The sequence below is a fragment of the Rhinopithecus bieti genome, unplaced genomic scaffold, assembly GCF_001698545.2.
Source record: "Rhinopithecus bieti isolate Rb0 unplaced genomic scaffold, ASM169854v2 scaffold_22745, whole genome shotgun sequence".
In the NCBI taxonomy this organism is placed as follows: domain Eukaryota; kingdom Metazoa; phylum Chordata; class Mammalia; order Primates; family Cercopithecidae; genus Rhinopithecus; species Rhinopithecus bieti.
Genome location: NW_016810815.1, coordinates 774318 through 799165, shown reverse-complemented (window position 1 = coordinate 799165; position 24848 = coordinate 774318). Strand labels below are relative to the sequence as shown.

The 24848-nt window shown below is 46.2% G+C and overlaps 1 protein-coding gene across 6 annotated transcripts in view; it reads left to right on the top strand.

Annotated features, from left to right (window-relative positions):
• Positions 1-24848, top strand: part of GARNL3 (GTPase activating Rap/RanGAP domain like 3) — a 176092-nt gene that overhangs the window by 133744 nt on the left and 17500 nt on the right. For all 6 annotated transcript variants that reach the window (XM_017892904.1, XM_017892907.1, XM_017892905.1 and 3 more), the window contains 5 exons: positions 3362-3460; positions 3824-3940; positions 4811-4986; positions 6737-6895; positions 15853-15919. In XM_017892904.1, the coding sequence (XP_017748393.1) occupies positions 3362-3460; positions 3824-3940; positions 4811-4986; positions 6737-6895; positions 15853-15919 (618 nt within the window). The remainder of the gene's footprint in view (positions 1-3361; positions 3461-3823; positions 3941-4810; positions 4987-6736; positions 6896-15852; positions 15920-24848) is intronic.

Here is a 24848-nt window from a genome sequence, read left to right as displayed (position 1 = left end):
AAAAAGAGTAGGCCAGGCTCGGTGGCTTATGCCCGTAATCCCAGCACTTTGGGAGGCCGAGGCAGGCAGATCACCTGAGGTCAGGAGTTTGAGGCCAGCCTGACCAACATGGAGAAACCCTGTCTCTACTAAAAATACAACATTAGCTGGGTGTGGTGGTGCATGCCTGTAATCCCAGCTACTTGGGAGGCTGAGACAGGAGAATTGCTTGAACCCGGGAGGCGGAGGTTGCAGTAAGCCGAGATTGCGCCACTGCACTCCAGCCTGGGCAACAAGAGTGAAACTCCGTCTCAAAAAAAAAAAAGTAATAAAATCCTTAGATCTTAACAAAAGTGAAACAACAACAACAAAAGGAATTTAAAAAACAGACTTTAGAGGTTTAGTGCAGTCTGTAGTTTTACTGATGGACAAGCTGAGGCCTAAATAAATGATGTGAGTTAACCAAGATCACACAACTGGTTAGTGGCACATCTGGAACTAGTACCCAGATGTGATTGTTAGTCCAGGACTCTTTCCACTAAACCAACTACATTATATTAAACTCTACCAATGTCTCCAACACAGATTTCAAAAAATATAGTCCTGGGCAAATAATTATGAAAAATTTTGCGATTTAAAGAATGTTCACTCCTTCCCTTTTGCCCTTTTGGGAAAGAGAAAGCAGCCTTCATAATGACTATTCGTAAGCTTGCCTAAAACCGAAATACTCTATTTGAGTTGCCTCTATTTTTTTAAATGCAAAATCCAAACCAAAATTACCAAGTTCCTTTCTGAAATTTTTATCTTAAGGATCCAAAATTTAATAGAAATGTCAGATATAAGGAGTATTGTGATTTGCCAGGAAATTCTTTCTTCCAAATTTGAAGGAAGTCATCTTCGACAGGATGGTGGGTGTAGCTGTTTATACCCACCACTGGCTTAGATTTATGATTTGAATTAGTTTTTTCATGTCCTTATTGTACGATGATGCTTCTGTTTGTTTTTGCTTAAAAAAAAAAAGAAGAAGAAGAATCTTCAGGGCCTTCTTTGTATTTCTTGTTGTGCTTTTAAGCCGCAATTCTCTTATTTCTTTGTTTACCTTTTTCTTGTCTACATTTAATCATATTATGAACTGTTGCCATGAGTGAGTCCATCCATTTTGTTTCAGACTGAGTTCCACTCTATCCCATTAGCCTTTGCTTAATTTCATTAGCTGTATCCCTTGAGAGTCTACTCCTTTCAAGGTCATTATTAAAAATCAAGGTCTTTTGTATCCTAAGTTAGCAAAACCTACTTTGAAAGGAAACTAAATACTGATTAAATATGCTCTCACCATGTGTTTTGGTTTTGCAGTAACAGAAAAGCTGGTTCTAAAAGATTGTTCTTCATAAAGAGATTACAGGAAGGAAAGCATTGTCATCAGTCAGTCATTAAATCCACCTGTCACTCTGTCAGATCCTTGCCTCCACTTCCTTCTTGTGTTGTACACAAACTTGTTCAGCCATCTGAGAAAGACTGGATGGAGAATAAGTGCTAATTCACTCTGTACATAGCTCGGCAGCTGTACAATGTATACCTCTGTTCCTATGTAAAATGAAGGGCCTCTGTCATTTATTAATTCCTTGGAGTGCTGTTGCTGCTGTAGCCGCATCTCTATCCACTGGGATATGGGGCTGCTCCAACATCCCAGTTTATGTTCCAACACTGGTGAAAAGCATGGCTTTGTCCTTGCACCGGCTTGGGCTCCACATGCTGGAGGTGTGATCTCAGACAAGTCATTAACACCAAGCTTCAGGCTCCTCCTTTGTTCAATGGGAATATTATAAGTTCCTACCTAATAGGGTCATCGGGACATTTAAGTTAAACATATGAAACCCTAAGCGTTAGGGTCTGGCATAGAGAAAGCCCTTAGTGTATGTTACCTGTCCTTGCTGTGACTGCTGTTCTCCCACAAATGGAATAATTGTAGTTATTTAGCCAACTATGATGATGGGTATTAGGGTGATCATCCCACCTTTTGAAAAACTAAGTCTGCCCCAACGGAAGTACAAAGACCCTGAGAATTAGTTCCATTTTGTGGAAGTCCAGGGTAGAGGAGGCAGAAAAGTGGTTGATGAGCTATTGTAAAATTTGCATTCACCCCAATATTTAAGAGGAACAAGAGACAAGCCCTAGATGTAATACTAAGCTTAGCTTAGTCTGTGCTCTGACAAATCTGAGCCCTCACAGGCCTACAGGAATGGGAGCTCCTCTCCCTACGCGGGGGACAGTTATTAATCCTGATAGTGAAAGCTCTGCTCCCTCCTGGATACCATCCAGGAAGGGATGAACTCCCAACCACACTTAGATTTCTGGAAAAGAAAGGATCCTCAGAGCCCCTTGCTCCTAAATTTTAATTAAACAAACCCAACCCTGCAGCAAAGCATTTGCAGAATAAATGCAGGTGAAGAATGGGCCAGCCACTTCTCCTGCCCCAAATGTCTCCACCATCCCGGACACCTCTGCCTTGCCCTGATTCTGCCATCCATCTCAGAACAGACCCTTCTGCTTTCGGAACTGAATGGAACAGCCTTAGTAATTCTTTTAGCCCCCTGTGTCCTCGGGGCCCCCAGGAGCAAAGTAATTGTTAGCAACTTAGATTCCCAGTAAGTAACCTCAACAACAAATCCTGTGTGGAAGTGCAGTGTCTTGAACCATCCATTTACCAGAGATTTCCCTGAGCATTCCCACTTCAATTCGTTTTTCCTGCTATTTTGGCAATTTAGTTGATACTTCTCTTTGTTTATGTTTTGTCTAAAAGGAGATTTCCTATTCCTTTGGGAAAAAATACTGAAAATGTATAGGCAAACTACTATTGCCACAAACACAGGACATGTTAGGGTAGAGTGTGTTTGTATTTATCTTAAATCCAAAAGGAAATTTTAATTTTGCTTTCTTGAGATGTATACAATATGACCTAAGATATAATGTAATTTCAAATATTACATAAAAATAAGAAAATACTTGAGAGAAATGGCTGCTCTTTTTTTTTTTAAACTTGGTGTTCAGGCCTTTGGTACAACCCTAGTAAAAAATGGTATTGAGAGATGTTGCTTTTTCTTTGATGAACACAAATAGGGTTCTCATGCTTCTGCCGCTATGCCCCCTATATAGAGTTCGGAATATAGAATTGCCTATGGGAAGAAAGCACCAGTACTTGTTCCTGAGCTAGGAGGAGAATAGTGCTTGAACGTATTGTGTAGAGCTTATGAAAGCCCTAGAAGCTGACTTCCTTCCTTGCCTAGAGAGAACTTGGGTTCAAAACTACCCACAGGCACGTTCGGTGGGTTCTGGAAAGCATGGGCTGGGTTGCAGTGATGGGTAACCAGGTTTCCTTTTCCAGATGACCTTCCATCAGTGTCCGTGTTTGACAGAACTCTGCCAGTGAAGCAAATGCATGTGCTCGAGACCCTGGACCTTCTGGTTCTCAGAGCAGACAAAGGTGGTATCCCCTGCTGGGTGGCATGCTGTGGAGGAAGGAAAACAGTTGTCTTCTGTGGCCCACACCACAGGTCGCCCGGGTCTGACTGCATAGGCTCTGCCAGCTGTTTCCTTTCCTGATGCCCAGTGCTTGGGATCCCTCAGTGGCCCCTTTGTTCTCTGGGGAGGGAAGCCTTGGCAGGGGGCGGTGGGGAGGAAAGGGATGCATACGTAATTGCTTTATCGGTTAAAAGTGGTGTCGGGTGCCTCCCAAATTCCAGAACATCTCCAGTCCTAGTTTTCCTACACAGTCGGCCCTTGGAGGCCCTTCAGGTCACCTTACTTTTCCATTTAATCTCCTCCTCTGCCCTTTTTATGTCACTAGGAAAAGATGCTCGCCTCTTTGTCTTCAGGCTAAGTGCGCTGCAAAAGGGCCTTGAGGGGAAGCAGACTGGGAAGAGCAGGTCTGACTGCAGAGAAAACAAGTTGGAGAAAACAAAAGGTGACTTGATAGATTGGTAGATTCCATTCAATTCATTTTTTTCCCCTCATGCTGCCCAGATTTTGCTGAAAATAAAAATGAATAGGAATTTGATCTTATTAGTTTGTTTTTTGTTTGGAAACGTCACAAAAATAGCATCACTGTTTCCATAAGAAGCTTGAAAGCTAGACAAACACGTTGAGGACTAGAAGAAATGCTAGGCCTTGCATAACAGGTTCTAGAGATGCGTTAAACTCTGTTAGCAAATCTGTTACTGAAGAAATGTTTAGACTTTGGTTCCTGGAGCTCTCATTACTTTAATTGATGCCATGTAGTAGGTATGAAGTTAAGTTCACAAACTCTAGAATATAGGAAATAGGACTTCCTTTCCTTTCCTTTCCTTTCGGCAGAGTCTCACTCTTGTTGCCCAGGCTGGAGTGCAATGGCACGATCTCAGCTCACTGCAACCTCTGCCTCCTGGGTTCAAGCAATTCTCCTGCCTCAGCGTCCTAAGTAGCTGGGATTACAGGCGCCCACCACCACGCCCGGCTAATTTTTGTATTTTTAGTAGAGATGGGTTTCCACCAAGTTGGCCAGTCTGGTCTCGAACTCCTGACCTCAGGTTATTCGCCCACCTCGGCCTCTCTAAGTGCTGGGATTATAGGTGTGAACCATTGCACCCAGCTGGGAATAGGATTTTCTTAATTTTCCTGTAACTCAACCTAATTTTAATATCTAGTCTACGTTTTGCCTAGTATCAGAAATATTCTTAGTCCATTCACTGAGTTATGCTTAATTTCCAGGATTCCTAGGTATTGCCAAATTATCAAGGCCTGGGGGCTTCCACACCTGCATGTCACGTGTAGGGCATCATTTCTTTCTTCTGCCCAGGCTGCCACCTGTATGCTATTAACACTCACCACAGCAGAGAGCTAAGGATTGTGGTCGCAATTCGGAATAAACTACTTCTGATCACAAGAAAACACAACAAGCCAAGCGGGGTCAGCAGCACCTCATTGTTATCTCCCCTGTCTGAGTCACCTGTGGAAGAATTCCAGTACATCAGGGTAGGTTTGCTCTTTAAATCATCTATCTCCCAGCCAAGGTGCCGTGAGGCAGACTCTGTCCTTCCACCCAGGGTTTGTTACCCACTGAGGTTGTTCCACTGTTTAGTAGCCAACTAGGGAAACCCTCACCCTGGTGCTCTTGTTTCCCCCAGAAGACTGAAGCTAAGGCTCATTGATTCCAGTGAATATCTATGGGTACTGTTCTAGGTACGAAGGACACAGCGATGACCAAAATAAAGTCTTCTGATGGGGTTTACTTTCCAGTTGACAGTTAACAGAAATAAGCAAGTAAAGCTATGATGGCCGGCAGAAAGAAGTACTAAAATTAAATATAGAGGAGGGCCAGGGAACAAAGGATAATGGAGCAGGGAGTTGGGAGAGTCTGTTTCAGAAAGAATGTCCCAGGAAGCCCTCTCTGAATAGGTTACCTCTGAGCAGAGATCCAAAAGAAGTATAGGAGTGACTGATGAGGATATCTAGGGAAAGGATATTCCAGGCAGAGGGAGCAGCCAGGCAAGGGCCCTGAGGTCCTATTGAAGGCACAGTCAAGAGCAGAGGGAACAAGGCAGGCAGATCAGAGAGAACTAGGAAATATGCTCTTGAGCCCTCAGGCCATTGCAAAGACTTTGGCCTTGACTCTGAGTGAGATGGGAAATCATTGGAAGATTTGAAGCAGAGAAGTGGCATGTTTTGAAAAGATTGTGCTGGCTTCTGGGTAGAGGGGAGCTTAGGAGGCCAAGGGTGGAAATAAGAAGGCCTGCAACAAGACCAGTGCAGGATCCTGGCAAGAAAGGTTGGTGGCTTTGGTAGCAGGAGAGATGGGAAGAAGCAGTGGGCAATGCTTTCCTGCTTGCCTCAGTCAGCAGGATTTGCTGGGAGATTGAAGGGGAGCCTTGTGAGAGAAACCTCCTCCAGGCTCAAGTTCCCTCCCTGATGCCACCATCTCTTATCTTTTAAAGACTAGGGTACATTAAGGTATGGAACATATCTAACACTGGCCACTGAGATGGAGTATTTCTACTGGTGAGCTGAGAAGTTATTTTTTGCCTAGAGTTAAAGCCTTTTGAATTATGCCTATGAATTTCTGCTAATGTTCAACTTCAGGGGACAGAGCAGCATGACAGTTAAGTTAAAACACATTAAAATCTTGCTCTACTTAGGTGTTAGCTTTCTTCATATAGTGATTAGCTATTTTAATGCAGATTTACTTGCAGCATATACATTTATGTAATATGAGCACTGAAATGACATTTCCTGAGTTTATATCTTAGCTCTACCCTGTGTGAACTTTGTGATTGACTTTTAAGGCTCAGCTTCCTCATCTATAAGACAGAGTAGTAGCTGTACCTACCTTATAAGTAGGATTCAATGAGAACAGTGCCTAGCACATGTTAAGTACACAAATAGATTAGTTAGCAATTATTAATACTATTACTGAATCCCAGGACAGGACCAGACGATGTAAGGGATAAAGCAGACCATACTGTAGATTCCATTTTGTTAAATTGTTTCCTGGCCTCGACCCTTTCCGGTAGACAGAGGCCTGAGTCTTGAGGACAGGTTATGGGAAGGAGATGTCTGATGTGACCCCTGGCACTTTGCTGTCTTGTCCCTTCTTCCCTGTAGCACAAGGCTCTGCAGGAGCCTGGAGAAGGTGCCGTCTCTGAAAGGAGGGAATGGGCAGTGGGGCTTGGCATGGAGCTGACTGCTGTGTTCCCACCCGTCTCTTGTATCCTCACCAACCACACAGGAGATCTGTCTGTCCGACTCTCCCGTGGTGATGACCCTAGTGGATGGGCCAACTGAAGAGAGTGACAATCTCATCTGTGTGGCTTATCGACACCAGTTTGATGTGGTGAACGAGAGCACAGGAGAAGCCTTCAGGCTGCACCACGTGGAGGCCAACAGGGTAAGCCAGCGGTTGTGGGGACAAGTGGGAATCAGGAAAGACTAATCATCGTTGTGTCTTCTAACCCTGAGATGCCATAATTTGGATTTCTTTAAAGTTATGTACTATTCATCACATCAGTATTATGTGATTCACTATTTAGACTGAGCTATGTGAAGTTGCCATTTTTATAGGTCAGAATGGTTCTATCTGTTATCATGTGACTGTCCCATTTGCCCTGTTTAGTTTTCAGATCTTTCCTTGCCACTCCATCCTTCCAAATAGACATGAAGAGGCCAGGCGCAATGGCTCACGCCTGTAATCCCAGCACTTTGGGAGGCCAAGGCAGGAGGATTACCTGAGCCCAGGAGTTCGAGACAGGTCTGGGCAACATGGCAAGACCTTGTCTGTATTTAAAATTAAAAAAAAAAAAAAAAAAGACATGAAGAGTCAAAATTTTGACTAAATGTAATAACTAAATAAGTGAGAGCATTTGTTAGATGATTTGTCCTGAGAGGGCCCTTGGAGAATAAGCTTGACCTCTGAGGGGCTGCAGACTCTCATTTTGGGGACTGGGTGGCCAGAGTGGGTACAGCACCCTCCTTACCTAACTCTTAAAAGCCCAGTAGGAAAAGAAGAAGGGGTGGAAGCCCATTAGGAGAGAGTGAGCGGGCAGATCTGCCCTGAGAGTCTACACCCCTGGCCTGATGCACAGAGAACAGGGATGTCCTAGTGTGGCACAAAATCTAGGGCCACCCAAAGCTGCACTTATATTCTAGAGGTGACTGTGTGGGGTTTAAACCTTGGCGCCCACTGGACAGTGGTGAGCACTCATCACCCTGAGGCCTGGCAGCCTGTCACTGGAGATTGTTCAACACTGACACTGACATTAGCAGATCACAGAGCTCTTCAGCCCATGTATCTCTATGAGGCAGGACAAGGCCCACTATCAGTGAGCCATTGAGGTTTGCATCATGCAGTGCAAGCCAGTATTCTGGCCTAGGTATAAGGAAACCACAGAATGGGGATATCAGCTCCAGGGAGACTGTAGTTCCTAGTGAGGGCTTCTGGACCCACAGGCTACCTCCAGTCCTGTTCAGCTAAATCAGAGAGACTGCAGAATTCTTCCACTTATGCTTTACAATTTGTATTAACTGTAAATATGTTCCATATAAATATTCATTAAAATTGCTAATTACTATTTTAGGAAGACTTAAGACCTAATTAGAGCAAGATTTTAAGAAACAGAAAATCAGAAATACAAAATCTAGATGTAATTAGGAGACCTTCTTGTCTTTAGCTGTTATTGATCACAGAGTGGTCTGTCATTTCTCTTATCTATATTGGTGGTGACCAGACTTGTCTGCAATTGGAGTCATCTGAGAAATTTGAAAAGCTACTACTGCCCGTGTTGCTCCTCCAAGGATTTCCTGGGTCTGGAGTGTGGCATGGGTTTGGGTATGTTTAAATGGTCCCCAGATAATTTTCATATTTAGCCAAGTTGGGAATCCCTGGTATATTTCATTGCTTTGCAGCCCTGGCTGTCATCCCTTGGAGAGCTTTAAAAAGATCAGTGTCTGACCCCAGGCCAAGCCAATTATATCAGAATCTGGAGGTGTGTGGTACTTGGGAGCCAATATTTTTTAAGTCTACCCTCAGGTGATACTAATATAGACCTAGGAGAAGGAGTGGGTCCTGAAACTTCCTAATTTAAAGCTGAGAGGAATGTCACCCTCTCCCCCCACCCCCCACCCCCCACTGCCTGGGCATCCCTGGACCAGCATGTCTTCCCACCCAGACTTCTGAGGAGCAGGGGCCCTGGTTTGTCCTTTAGAAGTTCTCACCCCCTTGGCCAGGCTCAGTGACTCACACCTGTAATCCCAGCAATTTGGGAGGCTGAGGCGGGCAGATCTGCTGAGGTCAGGAGTTCAAGACCAGCCTGGCCAGCATGGCAAAACCCCATCTCTACTAAATATACAAAAATTAGCCGGGCCTGGTGGCACACACCTGTAATCCCAGCTACTTGGGAAGCTGAGGAAGGAGAATCACTTGAAACCAGGAGGCGGAGGTTGCAGTGAGCCGAGATTGTGCCACTGCACTCTAGCCTGGCGACAGAGTGAGACTCTGTCTCAAAAAAAAAAAAAAAAAAAAGAAGTTCTTACCCCCTTCTTCCTTCTCAAAACTGTGTGAGCAGCCAAACAAAGCAGAAATGCCGTGGTGCAGCAGGTCCTTGTTCCATCAGTCCTTTTCCTGACAACTAGTTTCCTAAGACTTAGCCAGCTTCTGGTAGTGGAAAAGTCCTCACCTCATTTCAGAGAAACTTTCTGACAAGTTCTATTTTAAAATAAATCATGCTTAAGTGGCTGAAAATTGTGCAGTTTACTTACTCATCAGGGTAGCTATAGAGAAAAAATCATTTTATTTAAATTTCTTTTTGACGTAGATCATCTCTTCGATGGTAATGGCGTGAGGCTTGTACACGCTGTAGTTTATATGTAGATCTAAAGCTTCAGTACTATAGGCGATTTCTCTTTTGTCCTATCTTTGTAAGAGCGACTTTGTGTGGCAGAAGACCGCACTGGGGTAATCTATAGAGAGTTAAAGAAACCAATATATATATATTGAATAGAAGACTTCTGTGTTATTAGTTTGGAGCCAATGGCTGTCAGGATGGAAGTCTCAAGAGGTATCCTGGTCAACTATTCATTCAAGATGTTCCGCATGTTTCTATGTTCTTTTTTTTGTACGCACGCAACAGGTCCCAAAAAAACGTAAACATCCAGCAGATGCTCGATCATCGCAGACACATAGGCTGGGAGGCATTCGTTGAGACCTCGATTCTCAACTTTATCCGAGCTGCAAGCTCCGGCCTCCCGGTTTCCGCCATTCTGCCCTGCCTTACCAGCCTCACCGAGTAGCTGAGGAGGCAACTACAGGCAGCGCGCCACCTCTGCCCGTCTAGTTTTTCGTTTTATTTTAATTAGTAAGAGACAGGAGTATTCACCGTGTTAGCTCAGGATGGTCTTGATCTCCTGAATCCTAGTGATCGCTCGTCTTGGCCTCCCAAAGTGCTGGATTACAGGCTTGAGCCATCGCGCCAGGCTTTCAATGTGCTTTTTTGTTTTTGTTTTTGTTTTTTTGAGACGGGAGTCTCAGGTCTGTCGCCCAGACTGGAGTTGCAAGTGGTGCCATCTCGGCTCACTGCAAGCTCCACTCCTGGGTTCACGCCATTCTTCCTGCCTCAGCCTCCCGAGTAGCTGGGATACAGGCGCCCACCACCACGTCGGCTAGTTTTTTTGTATTTTAGTAGGACAGGGTTTCACCTTGTTAGCCAGGATGGTTTCGATCTCCTGACCTCGTGATCTGCCCGTCTCGGCCTCCCAAAGTGCTGGGATTACAGGCGTGAGCCACCGCGCCTGGCCTTCATTGTGCTTTTTTAAAAGGACAAATTATACATTGGGAGGCTGAGACAGGGGATCACTAAGGTCAGGAGATCGAGACCATCCTGCTAACCCGGGGAAACCCCGGTCTCTACTAAAAAATACAAAAGATTAGCCGGGCGAGGTGGCAGGCGCCTTGTCCCAAGCTACTCGGGAGATTGAGGCAGGGAGAATGGCTGTGAACCCAGGAGGCAGAGCTTGCAGTGACCGAGATCGCACCACTGCACTCCAGCCTGGGTGACAGAGCGAGACTCCGTCTCAAAAAAAAAAAAAAAAGACAAATATACAAAGTTCTTTCCTAAGAGAAAAAAAAATTATTTTATTTACTGAGACTGAGTCTTGCTCTATCCCCAGGCTGGAGTGCAGTGGTGCGATCTCGGCTCACTGCAACCTCCAACTCCCTGGTTCATGCGGTTCTCCTGCCTCAGCCTCCCGAGTAGCTGGAATTACTGGCACGGCCACCACGCCCAGCTAAGTTTTGTATTTTTAATAGAGACAGGGTTTCACCATGTTGGCCAGGATGGTCTCTATCTCCTGACCTCGTGATCCTCCCACATCCGCCTCCCAAAGTGCTAGGATTACAGGTGTGAACCACTGCACCCGGCCAAGAAAATAAAAATTTTAAGGGGGAAAAAAAAAAACCTTTCCTAGTTCCTGGCTCTGAGAGGATCAGCATGCACAGCCCTCTGAGAGGATCAGCCAGCGTGCACAGCCCTCCTGTGGTAGAATGGCGGCTGCACGGCTCCCAGCAGGCACAGGTACTTAGTCAGGTGAACTCATCTTTCAGGGAGTGTACTGTCTGACTGGGGAGATGAGCCCTAAGAAAATGAAGAAGATAATGAGCTGTATGTTTTCTAATAGCTGGTTAGAAATAGGCCTTGTGGGAACAGGACTAGCTTTTTACCAAGATATTCCTGCAGCTCAGCACCCAGGGCAGTGGGGACACAGCCTGGGTCATTGGAATTTCATCTCCATTCCGTCTACACTTACTGCCTGCCCGCCTCTGTGGGCACCAGTGTTAACTAGGCAGGCCTCGCTTCCTGCTGCCATTCCTCCTCTCTTAGGCAGGACCACTTGATCCCTATTTCAGTCTTCTACCCACCTCGGGTTCTATTACAATTCTAGCTCAAGAGAGGAAATGTTTAAGAAGCACTAAAGCAACATTCTGAAAGTCACTGTCAACTTCACTGTACCAGTGGGCCTGCTGTGACCTGCTGCTGCTGCTCTAGCCACCAGCACTGACCTGGTTCCCAAAACCAAGGGCTCCTCTGGGAGGAACTGCAGGCGTGGTCATGGGATCTGGGTCCCTGGTTTATGGGAGGACTGAGCCCCAGCTAGGGGAGGCACAGTTCCCACTTCACTTGTTGTTACAAGTCTGTGTTTTGAATCTTTACAACCACCATATATTATTTGTTATCATTTTAAAATACCAATAAAATGAACTACTTACTACTTTTTTTTTTTTTTAAGAGAGAGAGAGACAGAGTCTAGCTGTGTCCCAGGCTGGAGTGCAGTGGTGCAATCCATAGTTCAGTTCTCCCTCCTTGGCCTACCAAAGCACTGGAATTACAGGCGTGAGACACCATGCCCAGCCAGAACTACTTATTTTTAATCAAACTTATGAAATAAAGATTTAATGCCTATGTCCTACGCCAGACCTGTCATATCAGGATCTCTAGGAGCAAGAACCCCGCCAGGCCCCTGTCAAGGTGGAGACAGACACCTATTTCAAAGCATAAAATAGGTCTTATTGTAATAAGTGTTAATAAAGGTCTGAAAAATAAAGTGGTGTGGCATGCCTGAGGAGGAAGTGGTTAAGTCCAACCCTGTTCCTGAATCCTGGCCCTGGGGCTGAAGCCTGCCACCACCTGTCCTGAAGCCCAACTCTCCGAATATTGCCACGTTTGTCTGCCTGTCAGCACAGCGTTGGAGCCCCTTGGTAGACTTACTGGATGCCAAGTACCCCCCTGTTGTCTGTGGTCATTGTGCACAGATCTTGGTCTAAAAGGCTGCCTGAACTTCCTCCATACCTGTCATCACTACTACCCTCCCTCACCCCACCCCAAACACACACACAGGCCTTATCTCTAAACTAAAAGGCTGTCTAGTTCCACCTTTCCCACTGCAGTCAACCCTCCCATAATTATAGTAATTGTGGCCACCATTGAATGGCCACCTCTGTGTACCAGGCCCTGGGTCAGAGCATGTCATAAGCATTATGTCTTGGAGGGGCTCTTCATTTCTCCTTTTTTTTGAGACAGAGTTTCACTCTTGTCTCCCAGGCTGGAGTGCAATGGCGTGATCTCGGCTCACTGTAACCTCCACTTCCCAGGTTCAAGCGATTCTCCTGCCTCAGCCTCCCAAGTAGCTGGGATTATAGGTGCCCACCACCACACCTAGTAGAGACAGGGTTTCGCCATGCTGGCCAGGCTTGTCTCGAACTCCTGACCTCAGGCCCGCCTTGGCCTCCCAAATTACTGGGATTACAGGAGTGAGCCACCACGGCTGGCCCATTTCTCCATTTTTATTGAAAAGAAAACTGAAGTCAGAAAGAAGAAGTCACTTATTTACCCCAGAGCACACAGCTAGTAAGTGCTAGTAAGTGGCAGAGGCAGGACTTGGACCCCAGCTGGCTGACTCCACAGACCATGTTCCCACAGCTGGTGGGGATGGCAGGGCCAGCCACAAAGCTGGTAGCACTTCGCCCCTCCTGTGGAGAAGCTCCCAGTCTGGCAGAGCAGACACGGTGCAGCACGAAGCCTCTAGCTGAGATGGTGAAGTAAAACTGACATGTACAGGGGCATCTGAGGAGGAAGTGATTCTAAGTCAAAGTGGTGGAGCCAGGAAGGCTCCTTTCTGGGGTCAGAGGGCACTTAAGGACTGTCCTTCATGTAATATACCCTTTGGTGCTGGTTCCTTATCTAAATAATGATATCAGCCAACATGAGCATTTACCAAGCTCCAGGCCCTGTGCCAGGTGCTTAGATAAGTTACCTCCTGGAGTCCTCAAGCCAGTAGGCCTAGATATTCTTATTTTCTACCATCTTACAAATGAAGAAACTGAAGGTCTGAGAGGGGAAACAACCGGTGTGAGTGTACACGCCTCTGAAGTGATGGAGCTGGGATTTCATTTACTCCCTTGTCCATCCGATGAGTTTATTCTGTACCTGCCACCCGCCAGACCCTGATCTGGATGCTGAGGGGCCAGCAGTGAGCAGCACAGACAGGCCTTTGCGTCCTGAGCCTTAGATCTCATGGGGAGGGGAGCCACAGGGAACAAACAGACGAGAGAGCACCAGAGGGTGAGGCACGCTCTGCAGAGAGCCTAAAACACAGGGCATGATTGGAGCCATGGGGATTATTTCGGCTGTGACAACCCCCAGCTCTCTCCAATGCCAGTGCTGGAGCTCTTGGTCACTAGTCCTCACTGTCACTCCCCGCTGAGCTCCTGCAACTTTTGGTTGAGGCATTTGCCCCGTTATACCTTGTTTTGTGTACTTATGTGCTTTTCTGTTTTTTTTTCTTAAGGGGTGGAACTTCACCTTGTTCTTTTTTGTATCCTAATGGCACCAAGTACAGTGCCAAATAATGACAGATGGGAGAGAACTCGAGGTTCCATTGGAAGGGGCACCCAAGCCCAGGCAGTGGCAGTGGCTGAGGATGGCCAGTTGGGGCCTTGGCACCATAATGAGACCATTTGGAGGTGAAGGCTGTGTTCTGGTGACACCAGTGAAGAGGAGGGTCAGCCAGTACAGGGCCAGTGGGAAGAGCACAGTGTGGATAGAAGGGCTGGGAAAGGAGCCAGCAGGAGCCCACAACATGGTGCTTCTGCGAGCAGGTCAGGGCTTAGCCTAGAACAGCAGCAGGGGCACAAAAAAGACACCTGAGAAAGTGTGTGAAGAGGCTGCTGCTGGACTTAGGTTGGAGGTAGCTCTGAGACTTTGAGAATAGATGTGCTAACAAAAAGGAGGAGGTTTAGAAGGAAAGCTGGTTGTGTGGGAGATAAAAAGTCAATAGCCTTCATTGAGTGCTCATCATGCATGAGGCCCTGTGCTAAAATCTCTGCCTTGTCTCACTGAATTCCCATTACAATCCAGCAAGGTCAGTGTTCTCATTATGCCTGCTTTACAGACAAAGACCTAAGGCCAGAGGCTAAGCCATTTGCCACACACCACAGAGGCAGTAACTGGCCTAGACAGGGCTTGATCTCCCATCTGTCTGCCCAGTCTGTGCCCCTCCACCCCCCGCACCCCCAACCCACTACCTCCTGCTTTTAATGACTTAGATGTGGAATCAGTTGCATCTGAGAACAAACGATATAGTCTAGGGGCTGCGGCCCTGGGGAGAATGTGTGCCTGAGCCCGTGGTTTAGGGTTTTGAGCACAAAGCAAAATTTGGAGCTATGGAAGTGGGGTTTTACTAAGGAGAGAAGAGCCAAGAAATTGAAGAATAATCTGAGGTGGGAGAGAGGGCAGGAGGCAGAAGATGTCACCCGTCAGAGGCTGCAGAGAGCAGGATGGACAGATGAGCAGTGGCCAAGGCCTTCGGTTGGGGAGAGGGAGATCTTGGCTGAGCTCAGAGGGTGGTTTTCCTGGAAGCACGGGAGGCCAGGCTCTAAGGGTTGAGAATACAAGTGAGGAAGTGAAAGGAGCAGGAGGCTCTTAGAGGGCTGGAGTTTTGAAAATCAAGAAGGACCCAGGACGCCATCAGGTTGAGTGCCCTCCTCTCAAATGCAGAAACTGAGGCCCAGAGAGAGGAGTTTGCCCCAGACCACAGAACTAGGTGTTCTGACGCCCTTTTCATTGCACCATGCTGCCTCTCTTGACATGAAGAACAGAGAAAGAATAGAAGTGTGAAGACATGCCGTGGCGATTTTAAGTTGCACAGGCTTTATCTGGTGGAGGCAGAAGGATTGCCTCACTGGAGGTACGAGAGCGGTAAGGTTGGAAGAGAACCGGAATCTTAGTTCAGATGTTGGCTGTGGCGTGTACCAGCCAAGGGCCTTAAGTGACTTTACCCTGAGCCTCACTTTCATCTTCCATAAAATAAGTATACCATAATGCCAATAATATTAGGTTGATGCAAAAGTAATTGCGGTTTTTGCCATTATTTCCAACGGCAAAAACTGCAATTGCTTTTGCACCAGCCTAGTACTTTCTGAGAGTGAAATGAACAACTCATGTGAAAATGCTCTGGGAGCTGGAGCACAACATAAACCTGAGGCATTTCAATAGAGAGAGGAGACATACCAAGCACAGAGCTTCTCAACGGCTATGAAAAGATGGTGAGAAAGTCCCAGAGAAGAAAGAATGGAGAGACTTTTCTTTCCTTTTTCTTTTCTTTTCTTTTCTTTCTCACCTCCATTGTATTATAATCCCAGCCCCCAATGTGTATTGTGGGTGCTGGTGGGGCAGACATGACCCTATGGCACCTGCATCACAGAGGGCCACGGGCCCCGCAATCGCTCAAAACCTGAAAAAGTCTTTTCACAGGGTCAGCATCCAGCCTGCCCACTACCGTTGCCCGTTATCATTGCAGGTTAATTTTGTTGCAGCTATTGATGTGTACGAAGATGGAGAAGCTGGTCTGCTGTTGTGTTACAACTGTAAGTTAAGGATGTGCTTTTATCTTTATTTGCTAAAATGGACTGGTTTTTTTCTGGGCAATTTAAAAAGATTGTCCTTAGATTTACTCAGTGTATCATTCCTGGGTTTGTAATTGCCTTCCAGGAAGGAATGGAAAAATACCTTCTGCACACCAGGCCTCTTGGTGACACAGTGCAAGAACTGGCGCTTGTCATGCTATTTCTAGGATGCGCCGGTGATGACAGTGGCTTCCAGTTAGGGGGCCCTTACTGTGTGCCAGGTGCTGTGCTCGGTATGCTGTGGTCATTGTCTCACTTGATTCTCACAATGAATGCCCGCAGCAGGCTCGGCTATTATCCCCAGTTTAGAGATGAGGCAACTGAGGCCTCGAGAGGTGAACTCGTTCAAGGTCTTGTGGCTACTAAGCAGCAGGGCCAGGGTTTGCATCTGGTGCTGTCTTGACTCCAGCACCCACAATTTTAACTAACCACTGTCACTATTCTACATTTTGCTGTTTCTCAGGTATTAATGAAATCAGCCTCAACCCAGGGTATCCGGCCTCAGTTGGGTTAGTTTGGATTAGGTGGCAGGGTAGGTGTTGGGCAGACCAAAGGTATCAAATGGTATCTTTAAGGATTTTCAGCATTTCAAAAGCTAATATTATAATACATTTTCATAAAAGGGATTTTTTAAGGCTAAAAGAAAAGAAGTAAGCTATTTTCCTGGATAAAGCTGCCCAGTCTAACAAGACATAAAACATGTTTTTCAGCCTAGGATTTTATCAATTTAGAGTGGCGATGCTGGGTCAGATGCTTTGATTAATCTTTGATTAATAAATATAAGAAAGCTAATTATTAGTAGAGAAGGTTGTTTTATAAACATCGTCTTTCAAAATTAGAGATTTATGGGGAATAAGTTAGGAGAAGGTGATTGAACCTCTTCAACAATAATTGCTCTTTGGGGACATTTTATCCACAGAGCTGTGTACCCTCCTCAGAACAGTGGGTCTTTAATGACCCATGTGATGAGAAGGGCCCCATTAAGGCAACAGGAACAGGCCACTCTCCCACGCCCCATGGGCCAGGCCACCACTGCTGCTGGTGCCCTGCATCTCCAGATTTATGGGGACAAGGAGGAGCTGGGACTGCGTGGTAGAAGTCACTTCTGTAAGAAATTCATCTTTTTAAAGTATGCTCTTTTACTTTATTGAGACATCTATGAGAATAACTTGTGGCAGAATGTTTTAAAAACTGATGTGGATTATTTTAATCCTTTAACCGTGTGAAAGGCTGGAAGGGATTTTAGGTGGAAGAGAAGTTAAGAACAGAAAATAGAGCAGGTTTTAGAGAGGGAGAATTAATCCCAAACAAAAAGAGGGCATGGAAACAAATGTAGATGCCATGGGCTCTGTGCCAGACTTGTCAGTGCTGACTGGAACAGGCCAGGATCCTCATTCAGCGGCTGCTGCATCAGCTGTGGTTCCCGCAGCCTCTGGGTCTCACGGAGCCCTTCCTCGGGAGTTCCATTTCCCATGGCTTTACTCATCTTCCGGCTTCAGGCTCTGACTTCGTCTCAGGATGGGATCGGTGTGTGTCTGTTTTCATAGATCCACTACATCAGAAGTATCTTGACATCTCTGTATCTTTACATCCCAAGGTCAAGGCCCTGGCAACCTCAGAGGTTCCCATAGCCTCAGTCTTCCCCAAACCATGCCACTTCCTCCCATTTCTTTGGGTCAGAAATCTGGCTTTTGTTTTCTATATTTCTTTTCCCCAAGACATTGGGAGGCATCTGGCGAAAAACCCCAATAAAACCAGTTGTCTCTCTCCACGGTCATCCAGGTCACTTCTCTAACTCATTCCTACACACACCGCACATGTGAAATTTGCCTGTTTAGTCTGTGTTCTTGACTTGATCACAGACGCCTGTACAATAAAGGCCCTTTTCAACAAAGTGTTGCAGAATGATAATGCTCTCCCCAAAATTTGAAACTGATTTGTATCATTGAAGTTTTTTTCTGTATTAAAAAAGAAAAATTAAAAATAAATATTAAGTGGAGGAATTTTTATCTCATATGTTAAAGTTGAAAATATTTTATAATGGAGATTGCAACTTTCAGTTACGTGTTATTTGAAAAAATATATTCACATGGTAAACTTTAGGGGAAAAAATAGTATAAATAGTTCAATATGCTACTAATGTTGGGTTTTTTAAATAATTAAAACTCTATTTTTATTACCAGAGTCCATCTTTAACTGTTTAAAAAGACAAAGAAAAAAAAACTTGGCTCTGCCCTTAGCACCCAGTAATCATTCACCTTTAATGCAAGTAATTTCAGTGCTAAGGGTGAACTCTTTTGTTTACTTATGATGCTTTAAAGGTAATCATGCCAGGAAAAGTAGAAAATCTCGCCTAAGTGCCCCTTGTTTTTAATGCGATCATATTTAACCTCACTAAGTCTTCACTACCAGATAAGTAATATTAAGAATACAAAACCTGCTTCTCACAACTGTTGTGAGAACTAAGCAGGATGATACCTGTAAAGCCCATAACATATTGCCTGATACGACAAGATTTTATTTTTCCACTATTTATTCCAGAATCATCAGAGTATTTATTCAGAACTCAGTTTTTCAACCTTCATAGACTTTCTTCTTCTTTTTTTTTTTTTTGAGGTGGAGTTTCAATCTTTTTGCCCAGGCTGGAGTGTAGTGGCATGATCTCGGCTCACTGCAGCCTCCGCCTCCCAGGTTCAAGCGATTCTCCTGCCTCAGCCTCCTAAATAACAAAGAGGTGACAGGATCCACAAAGTTGAAGAGGAGCATTCTGGCTGCTATGGGGAATTTGCTGAAGGGGTAGGGGCAGGGAGACCAGGGAGAAGGCGACTGCGTATGTCTGATGAGAGGACAACAGCAGGACCAGAACTATAGCAGTGGAGATGCTGAGAAGGTCAGGTCCGAAATACATTTCTTTCTTTTTTTTTTTTTTTCCAGATAGAGTCTAGCTCTGTCGCCCAGGCTGGAGTGCAGTGGTGCAATCTTGGCTCACTGCAACCTCTGCCTCCCGAGTTCAAGCGATTCTCCTGTCTCAGCCTCCTGAGTAGCTGGGATTACAGGCACGTGTCACCACACCCGGCCAATTCTTGTATTACAGGCACGTGTCACCACACCCGGCCAATTTTTGTATTTTTAGTTAGAGACGGGATTTCACCATGTTGGTCAGGCTGGTCTCAAACTGCTGACCTCAGGTGATCTACCTGCCTCAGCCTCCCAAAGTGCTGGGATTACAGGTGTGAGCACCCACCCCAAAATACATTTCAAATATAAGGACCAAGCGCAGTGCTCACACCTGTAATTCCAGCACTTTGAGAGGCCAAGGTGGGCAAATTGTTTGAGGTCAGGAGTTCAAAACCAGCCTAGACAACAAGGTGAAACCCTGTCTCTACTAAAAATACAAAAATCAGCCAGGAGTGGTGGTACACACCTGTAGTCCTAGCTACTGGGGTGTCTGAGGCAGGAGAATCGCTTGAGCCCAGAAGGTGGAGGTTGCTGTGAGCCGAGATTGCACCACTGCACTCCAGCCTGCGTGACAGAGCAAGACTGTCAAAAAAAAATAAAAAATAAAAAAAATTTCAAATGTAAGAACCAAGATCTAGTACTCGTCCCTCAAATCTGCTGCTTCCCCTGCCTTCAGCTTCCCAGCAGCAGGCACCAGCCTTCCACGGCAACATGGTATCTTCGTGCAGCTTTCCTGTTTACACTACTGGTTTTTTATTAAATGGTGTTCAGTTTAAAAAAAAAAAAAAAAAAAAGAACCAAGCTAATTTGCTGATGAATCAAATTTGGGATGTGAGAGGAAGACGGAAAAAAAAGGAAGACTGCAATTTGGAGCCTGAGCAGCTGGCAGAATGGAGAACACGGCTTCCTGAATGAGGAAAGCTCAGCCAAGAGCAAGTTTGAGGAAAAGTTCAAGAGTTCAGCCTGGACCCATCAGTGCCTTCCCGTAGCCCTGTGGAGATGCCCAGTGACCTGGATGTGCAAGTCCAAGGCTCTCAAGAAAGAGCTCTGCCTGGAGCTCTTTCATTAGCATATAAATGATGTTTAAAGTCATGAAACTAAAGAAATTACCAAGGGGAAGGGAGAGACAGAGGCACCAGCAAAGTAGACTGAGGAGTGCCTGGAAAGGCAGGGATTACCAGGAGCCTGCAGGAAGGAGGGCGTCCTCACCTGTGCCCCCGCCAGAGCCGGCAGTGCCCGTCTGAGCGGGACCCTTGGACCCAGCGAGGTGGAGGTCATTTGTAAGACAAGAGCGGGCATCTCTGGAAAGCAGGGGGGACACTTGTTCACAGGGGTTGCGAGGCAGTGGGAGAAGAGAAAGACTGGGAGCACAGATGATTGTTCAGAGACTCACTTTAAGGGAAAAAGAGAGAGGCGTGGTGTAATAGCTACAGGAAGGGCGTTCAAAGGGTCTTTTGTTTTCTGAAGTGTGGGATAAATAGTAAGTTTGTAAGGCCGTGGGGGAAGCTCCAATAGGGAAGGGAGGACTAGTGGTGCCAGGGAAAGGGGGAGAATTGCTGGAGCAAGTCCCTGCATCCGTGGAAGCCATCAGGACACAGTGGGAAGTGGGAAGATTGGCCACACCTGAAAGCATCAGAGCCACAGGCGGCCGTGGCCGTGGTGCCCAAGGTGTCCTCTCTGGAGCGTTTGTTCTCTCGGGAAGTAAGGGCTCCCTTGACTGTGGTTAGCTTTTTGTCTTAATTCACTGTGTCAGATACACAACTTACTGTAAAACAGTAAGATAACTGTTTTACAAGGCACAGTGGTCACATCAAAGGAGTCCCTAAGCCCCGATGGGCCAGGACATTCCAAAAAGATTTCACATGGTGGGAGAGGTGCTTGTTCCTGGAGCTTCCGATGGCGCTGTCACCTCCCCTGTTCCTACCCCGCAGCACAGGCCTTGATCTGAAGCTCCAGCTTCCACACCTGTCTCTCCCACGGAAGTGGGAGATATCAGGAGTTTAAGAAAAGAACTGTTACACGGTACAGGATTCCATGTGACAGGATGCCGTTGAAAGTGTGCTGCCCAGAGAGAAGGGAACAAGGAAGCAGATGGCATGAAAAGAAAAGAAAAGGGGACAGCCCCCTTCAGTGAACCACAAACACCCAGAAGGCCAGACCATGGCCTAGCTCTCTCTCTCAGCTGGCACAGTGCTGGTGTCCATAAACTTTGCTGGACTGAGCCAAACCTGTGCCCTGTGTCAGAGAGTCGTATCAGAGGCAGATCTACCCAAGGAGACTTTTCTGTCCCCACCTTTCTGACATTGCTGTCCACTCTCCTTTTCAGACTTTCTTCTCTCCCAGCTTCTGTCCCAACCTCTTGCTTTCTTTCTGCCCCTCTGGCTATCTTGTCTCAGTGCTGTGCTGTTCTCAGTCTCTTCTCCAGTCATCCCTTAAACGCCAGCATTCCAGAGGGCCCTGTCCTCGCCTTTCTATCTGGCATGCTCATTCCCTGCACGCTTGATCGCCAATGTGCTGCTGCTGACTCCCAGCTCTCTCCAGTCCAGACCCACTGCTGAACTCTGCACCAGTGCATTGCACTCCTTACTATACAGCCCACTTCAGCAGCTCAAGGGCACCTCAGACTCAGCCTGTCCACCCTGAACTCAAGATCTTTCCTCCTCACATGTGCTCCTGCTCTGATGTGCCCCACCCCAGTGCAAGGGCATCACCCTCCACCCATCAGCCAAGCCAGAGACACAGTTGGCACAATTGACTTCTCCCTTCCTTTACTCCCCATCTCCAAGCTGTCTTCCCACACAGCTCAGATTCATTCCAAATGGCCTATCTTTTATGGACCAGTCACTCCTCACCTGGTCAGTGTACCACACACGGAATTTCTCGAAATTTGGCTCCGTCTTAGAGCAACCCACCTCTCCCCTCTGCACTGCTGCTGGAGTCAGCTTCCTAAAACCCTAATGCGATCCTCTCACTTTCCCTAGTGAGGACTCCCTTCCCCAAGCCAGCCTCTGCCTCCCCCTGCCTTCCTTCACATAGGAAATTCCTATGTGACTTCCAGAGACTCCTGGAGACAGGGGAAGGTGTGCCCTGATTCTGTAGGCAGCACGGAAGGAGCTGGTGCAGGTTGTGTGCGTCACAGTGTTGGGTGACAGTGGGAGCAGCTCACAGTGTTGTTCTGAGGAAGAGGCTGAAGATTGAGGGATACATTCCCCATCTATTTACCTGCCAGCTGTGCCTTGGTTCAAGGCAAATTTTATGTAGAATATAAAATGCTATTACAGAAAAAGTGTCATAAGACTTTATTCAAGATTTTCAATGTCACAGGTTTTTATTTCATCATAACAAAGATATTTTAAATGTTTTTTAATCAAGAGAGTAACATAATAACATTATATCATTATAATGTGTTATATATTTTGTTATCACATATAATTACATAAACAAATTTGTCAATTGAACAGAAGAAAGAATCCAGAAATAGATTTACACGTATTTGGTAAATTGATTTTTGACAAAGGTACGAAGGCAATTCAATGGCAAAGTAAGAGTCTTTTTTAACAAATGATACCAGAATAATTGGATAGACATATGCAAAAAAAAACTTTTTTTTTTTTTTGAGACGGAGTTTAGCTCTTGTTGCCCAGGCTGAAGCGCAGTGGTGCGATTTTGGCTCATGGAAACCTCCACTTCCTGGGTCCAAAAGATTCTCCTGCCTCAGCCTCCTGAGTAGCTGGGATTACAGGCGCATGCCACCATGGCCGGCTAACCAAAAACTTTGATCCATACCTCACATTCATTCATTCATTCATTCATTCATTTTTCTTCAAAGCATTCACTCATTTATTCAGAATATATAAATGAAGTACAATATGTCAGGTATTATTTTAGAGGAGGAAGACACTATCCTTGCCCACCCCATCCCAGGATTCTTGACACATAAACAAATTGGTGCAGTGTGCTCTGTGCTATAGGAGATGTGTAGGGGAATATGGGTGTTTGTGGGGCTGGGGATATGAGAAGTGTTTCCTATAGGAGATAATATGTTTTTAGTCTACTATGTATTCTTAATCTGTATTTGTAAAACAATGGTCCACATAATGATACCTGGTTTGTACACAATATTTTTTAGGGACAATAGTAGTTTTTATGCTGGTAAATTAAAATTATGTAAGAACTCTGGGACCCCTTAAGTTTCCCTGGGTCTTAGTTTGTAAATTTTAGCTCTACATAGTGCAATATATGTTTTTTTTTTTTTTAGATGGAGTCTCGCTGTATCGCCCAGGCTGGAGTGCAGTGGCCGGATCTCAGCTCACTGCAAGCTCCGCCTCCCGGTTTTACGCCATTCTCCTGCCTCAGCCTCCCGAGTAGCTGGGACTACAGGCGCCCGCCACCATGCCTGGCTAATTTTTTGTATTTTTAGTGGAGACGGGGTTTCACTGTGTTAGCCAGGATAGTCTACATCTCCTGACCTCGTGATCTGTCCCCCTCGGCCTCCCAAAGTGCTGGGATTACAGGCGTGAGCCACCGCGCCTGGCCAAATTTTACTTTTAAAGTGAGTAAGATCAAGCCACCAGATGAACCAGGGACCTTCCTAGCAAATGAAAAGAAGCCTCAAGTATTGCTATTGCTGTAGCGTACAAGCATCAGAGTGGATGTTTTAGTTTAGGTGGAGATCAAGTGGCCTACATGAACTCTGGGAACCAAAACAACAGCTTAGGAATATAGGTTAAATGTGTGGGTGGTGCTATAACTTGGAGTGGCTAAGTTCAAGATTATTTACAGTGATTTTGTCCTAGATGCTGTTACACTGGCACCCACCCAGCCTTTTTAAAAAGATAAAATCGGGCCGGGCGCAGTGGCTCAAGTCTGTAATCCCAGCACTTTGGGAGGCCGAGACGGGCGGATCACGAGGTCAGGAGATCGAGACCATCTTGGCTAACACGGTGAAACCCCGTCTCTACTAAAAGTACAAAAAACTAGCCGGGCGAGGTGGCGGGCGCCTGTAGTCCCAGCTACTCGGGAGGCTGAGGCAGGAGAATGGCGTGAACCCGGGAGGCGGAGCTTGCAGTGAACTGAGATCCAGCCACTGCACTCCAGCCCGGGCGACAGAGTGAGACTCCGTCTCAAAGAAAAAAAAAAAAAAGATAAAATCGGCCAGGTCCGGTGGCTCACACTTGTTTTCCCGGCACTTTGGGAGGCTGAGGCGGGAGGATCTTTTGAGGCCAGGAGTTCAAGACCGGCCTGAACAATATGGTGAGACCCTGGTCTCTAAAAAAAGAACATCAAAGCCTAAAAGTACAAAAGAGGTCTTTCAGGTTGCAGAGATAAGACATGATCTGTCTGCCTCTTGGTGGAAGAGTGAATAAAAATATTGGCCACTTTGATTTTGCTGCTGTTTAGAAAGACTCCTGGCTGGGCGTGATGGCTCACACCTGTAATCCCAACACTTTGGGAGGTTGAGGTGGGCAGATTACTTGAGTCTGGCCAACATGGTGAAACCCTGTCTCTACTAAAATCACAAAAAATTGGCTGGGCATGGTGGTGCACACCTGCAATCCCAGCTACTTGGGAGACCAAGGCACAAGAATCACCTGAACCCAGGAGCGGAGACTGCAGTGAGTTGAGATCAGGCTACTGCACTCCAGCCAGTGAGGCTCTGTCTCAAAAAAAAAAAAAAAAAAAAGGCTGGGGGGGGGGGCTCATGCCTGTAATCCCAGCACTTTAGGAGGCCGAGGTGGGTGGATCACCTGAGGTCAGGAGTTCGAGAGCAGCCTGACCAACATAGTAAAACCTCGCCTCTACTAAATACAAAAATTAGCCAGGAGTGGTGACACATGGCTATAATCCCAGCTACTTGGGAGGCTGAGGCAGGAGAATCACTTGAACCCAGGAGGCAGAGGTTGCAATGAGCTGAGATTGCGGCATTGCACTC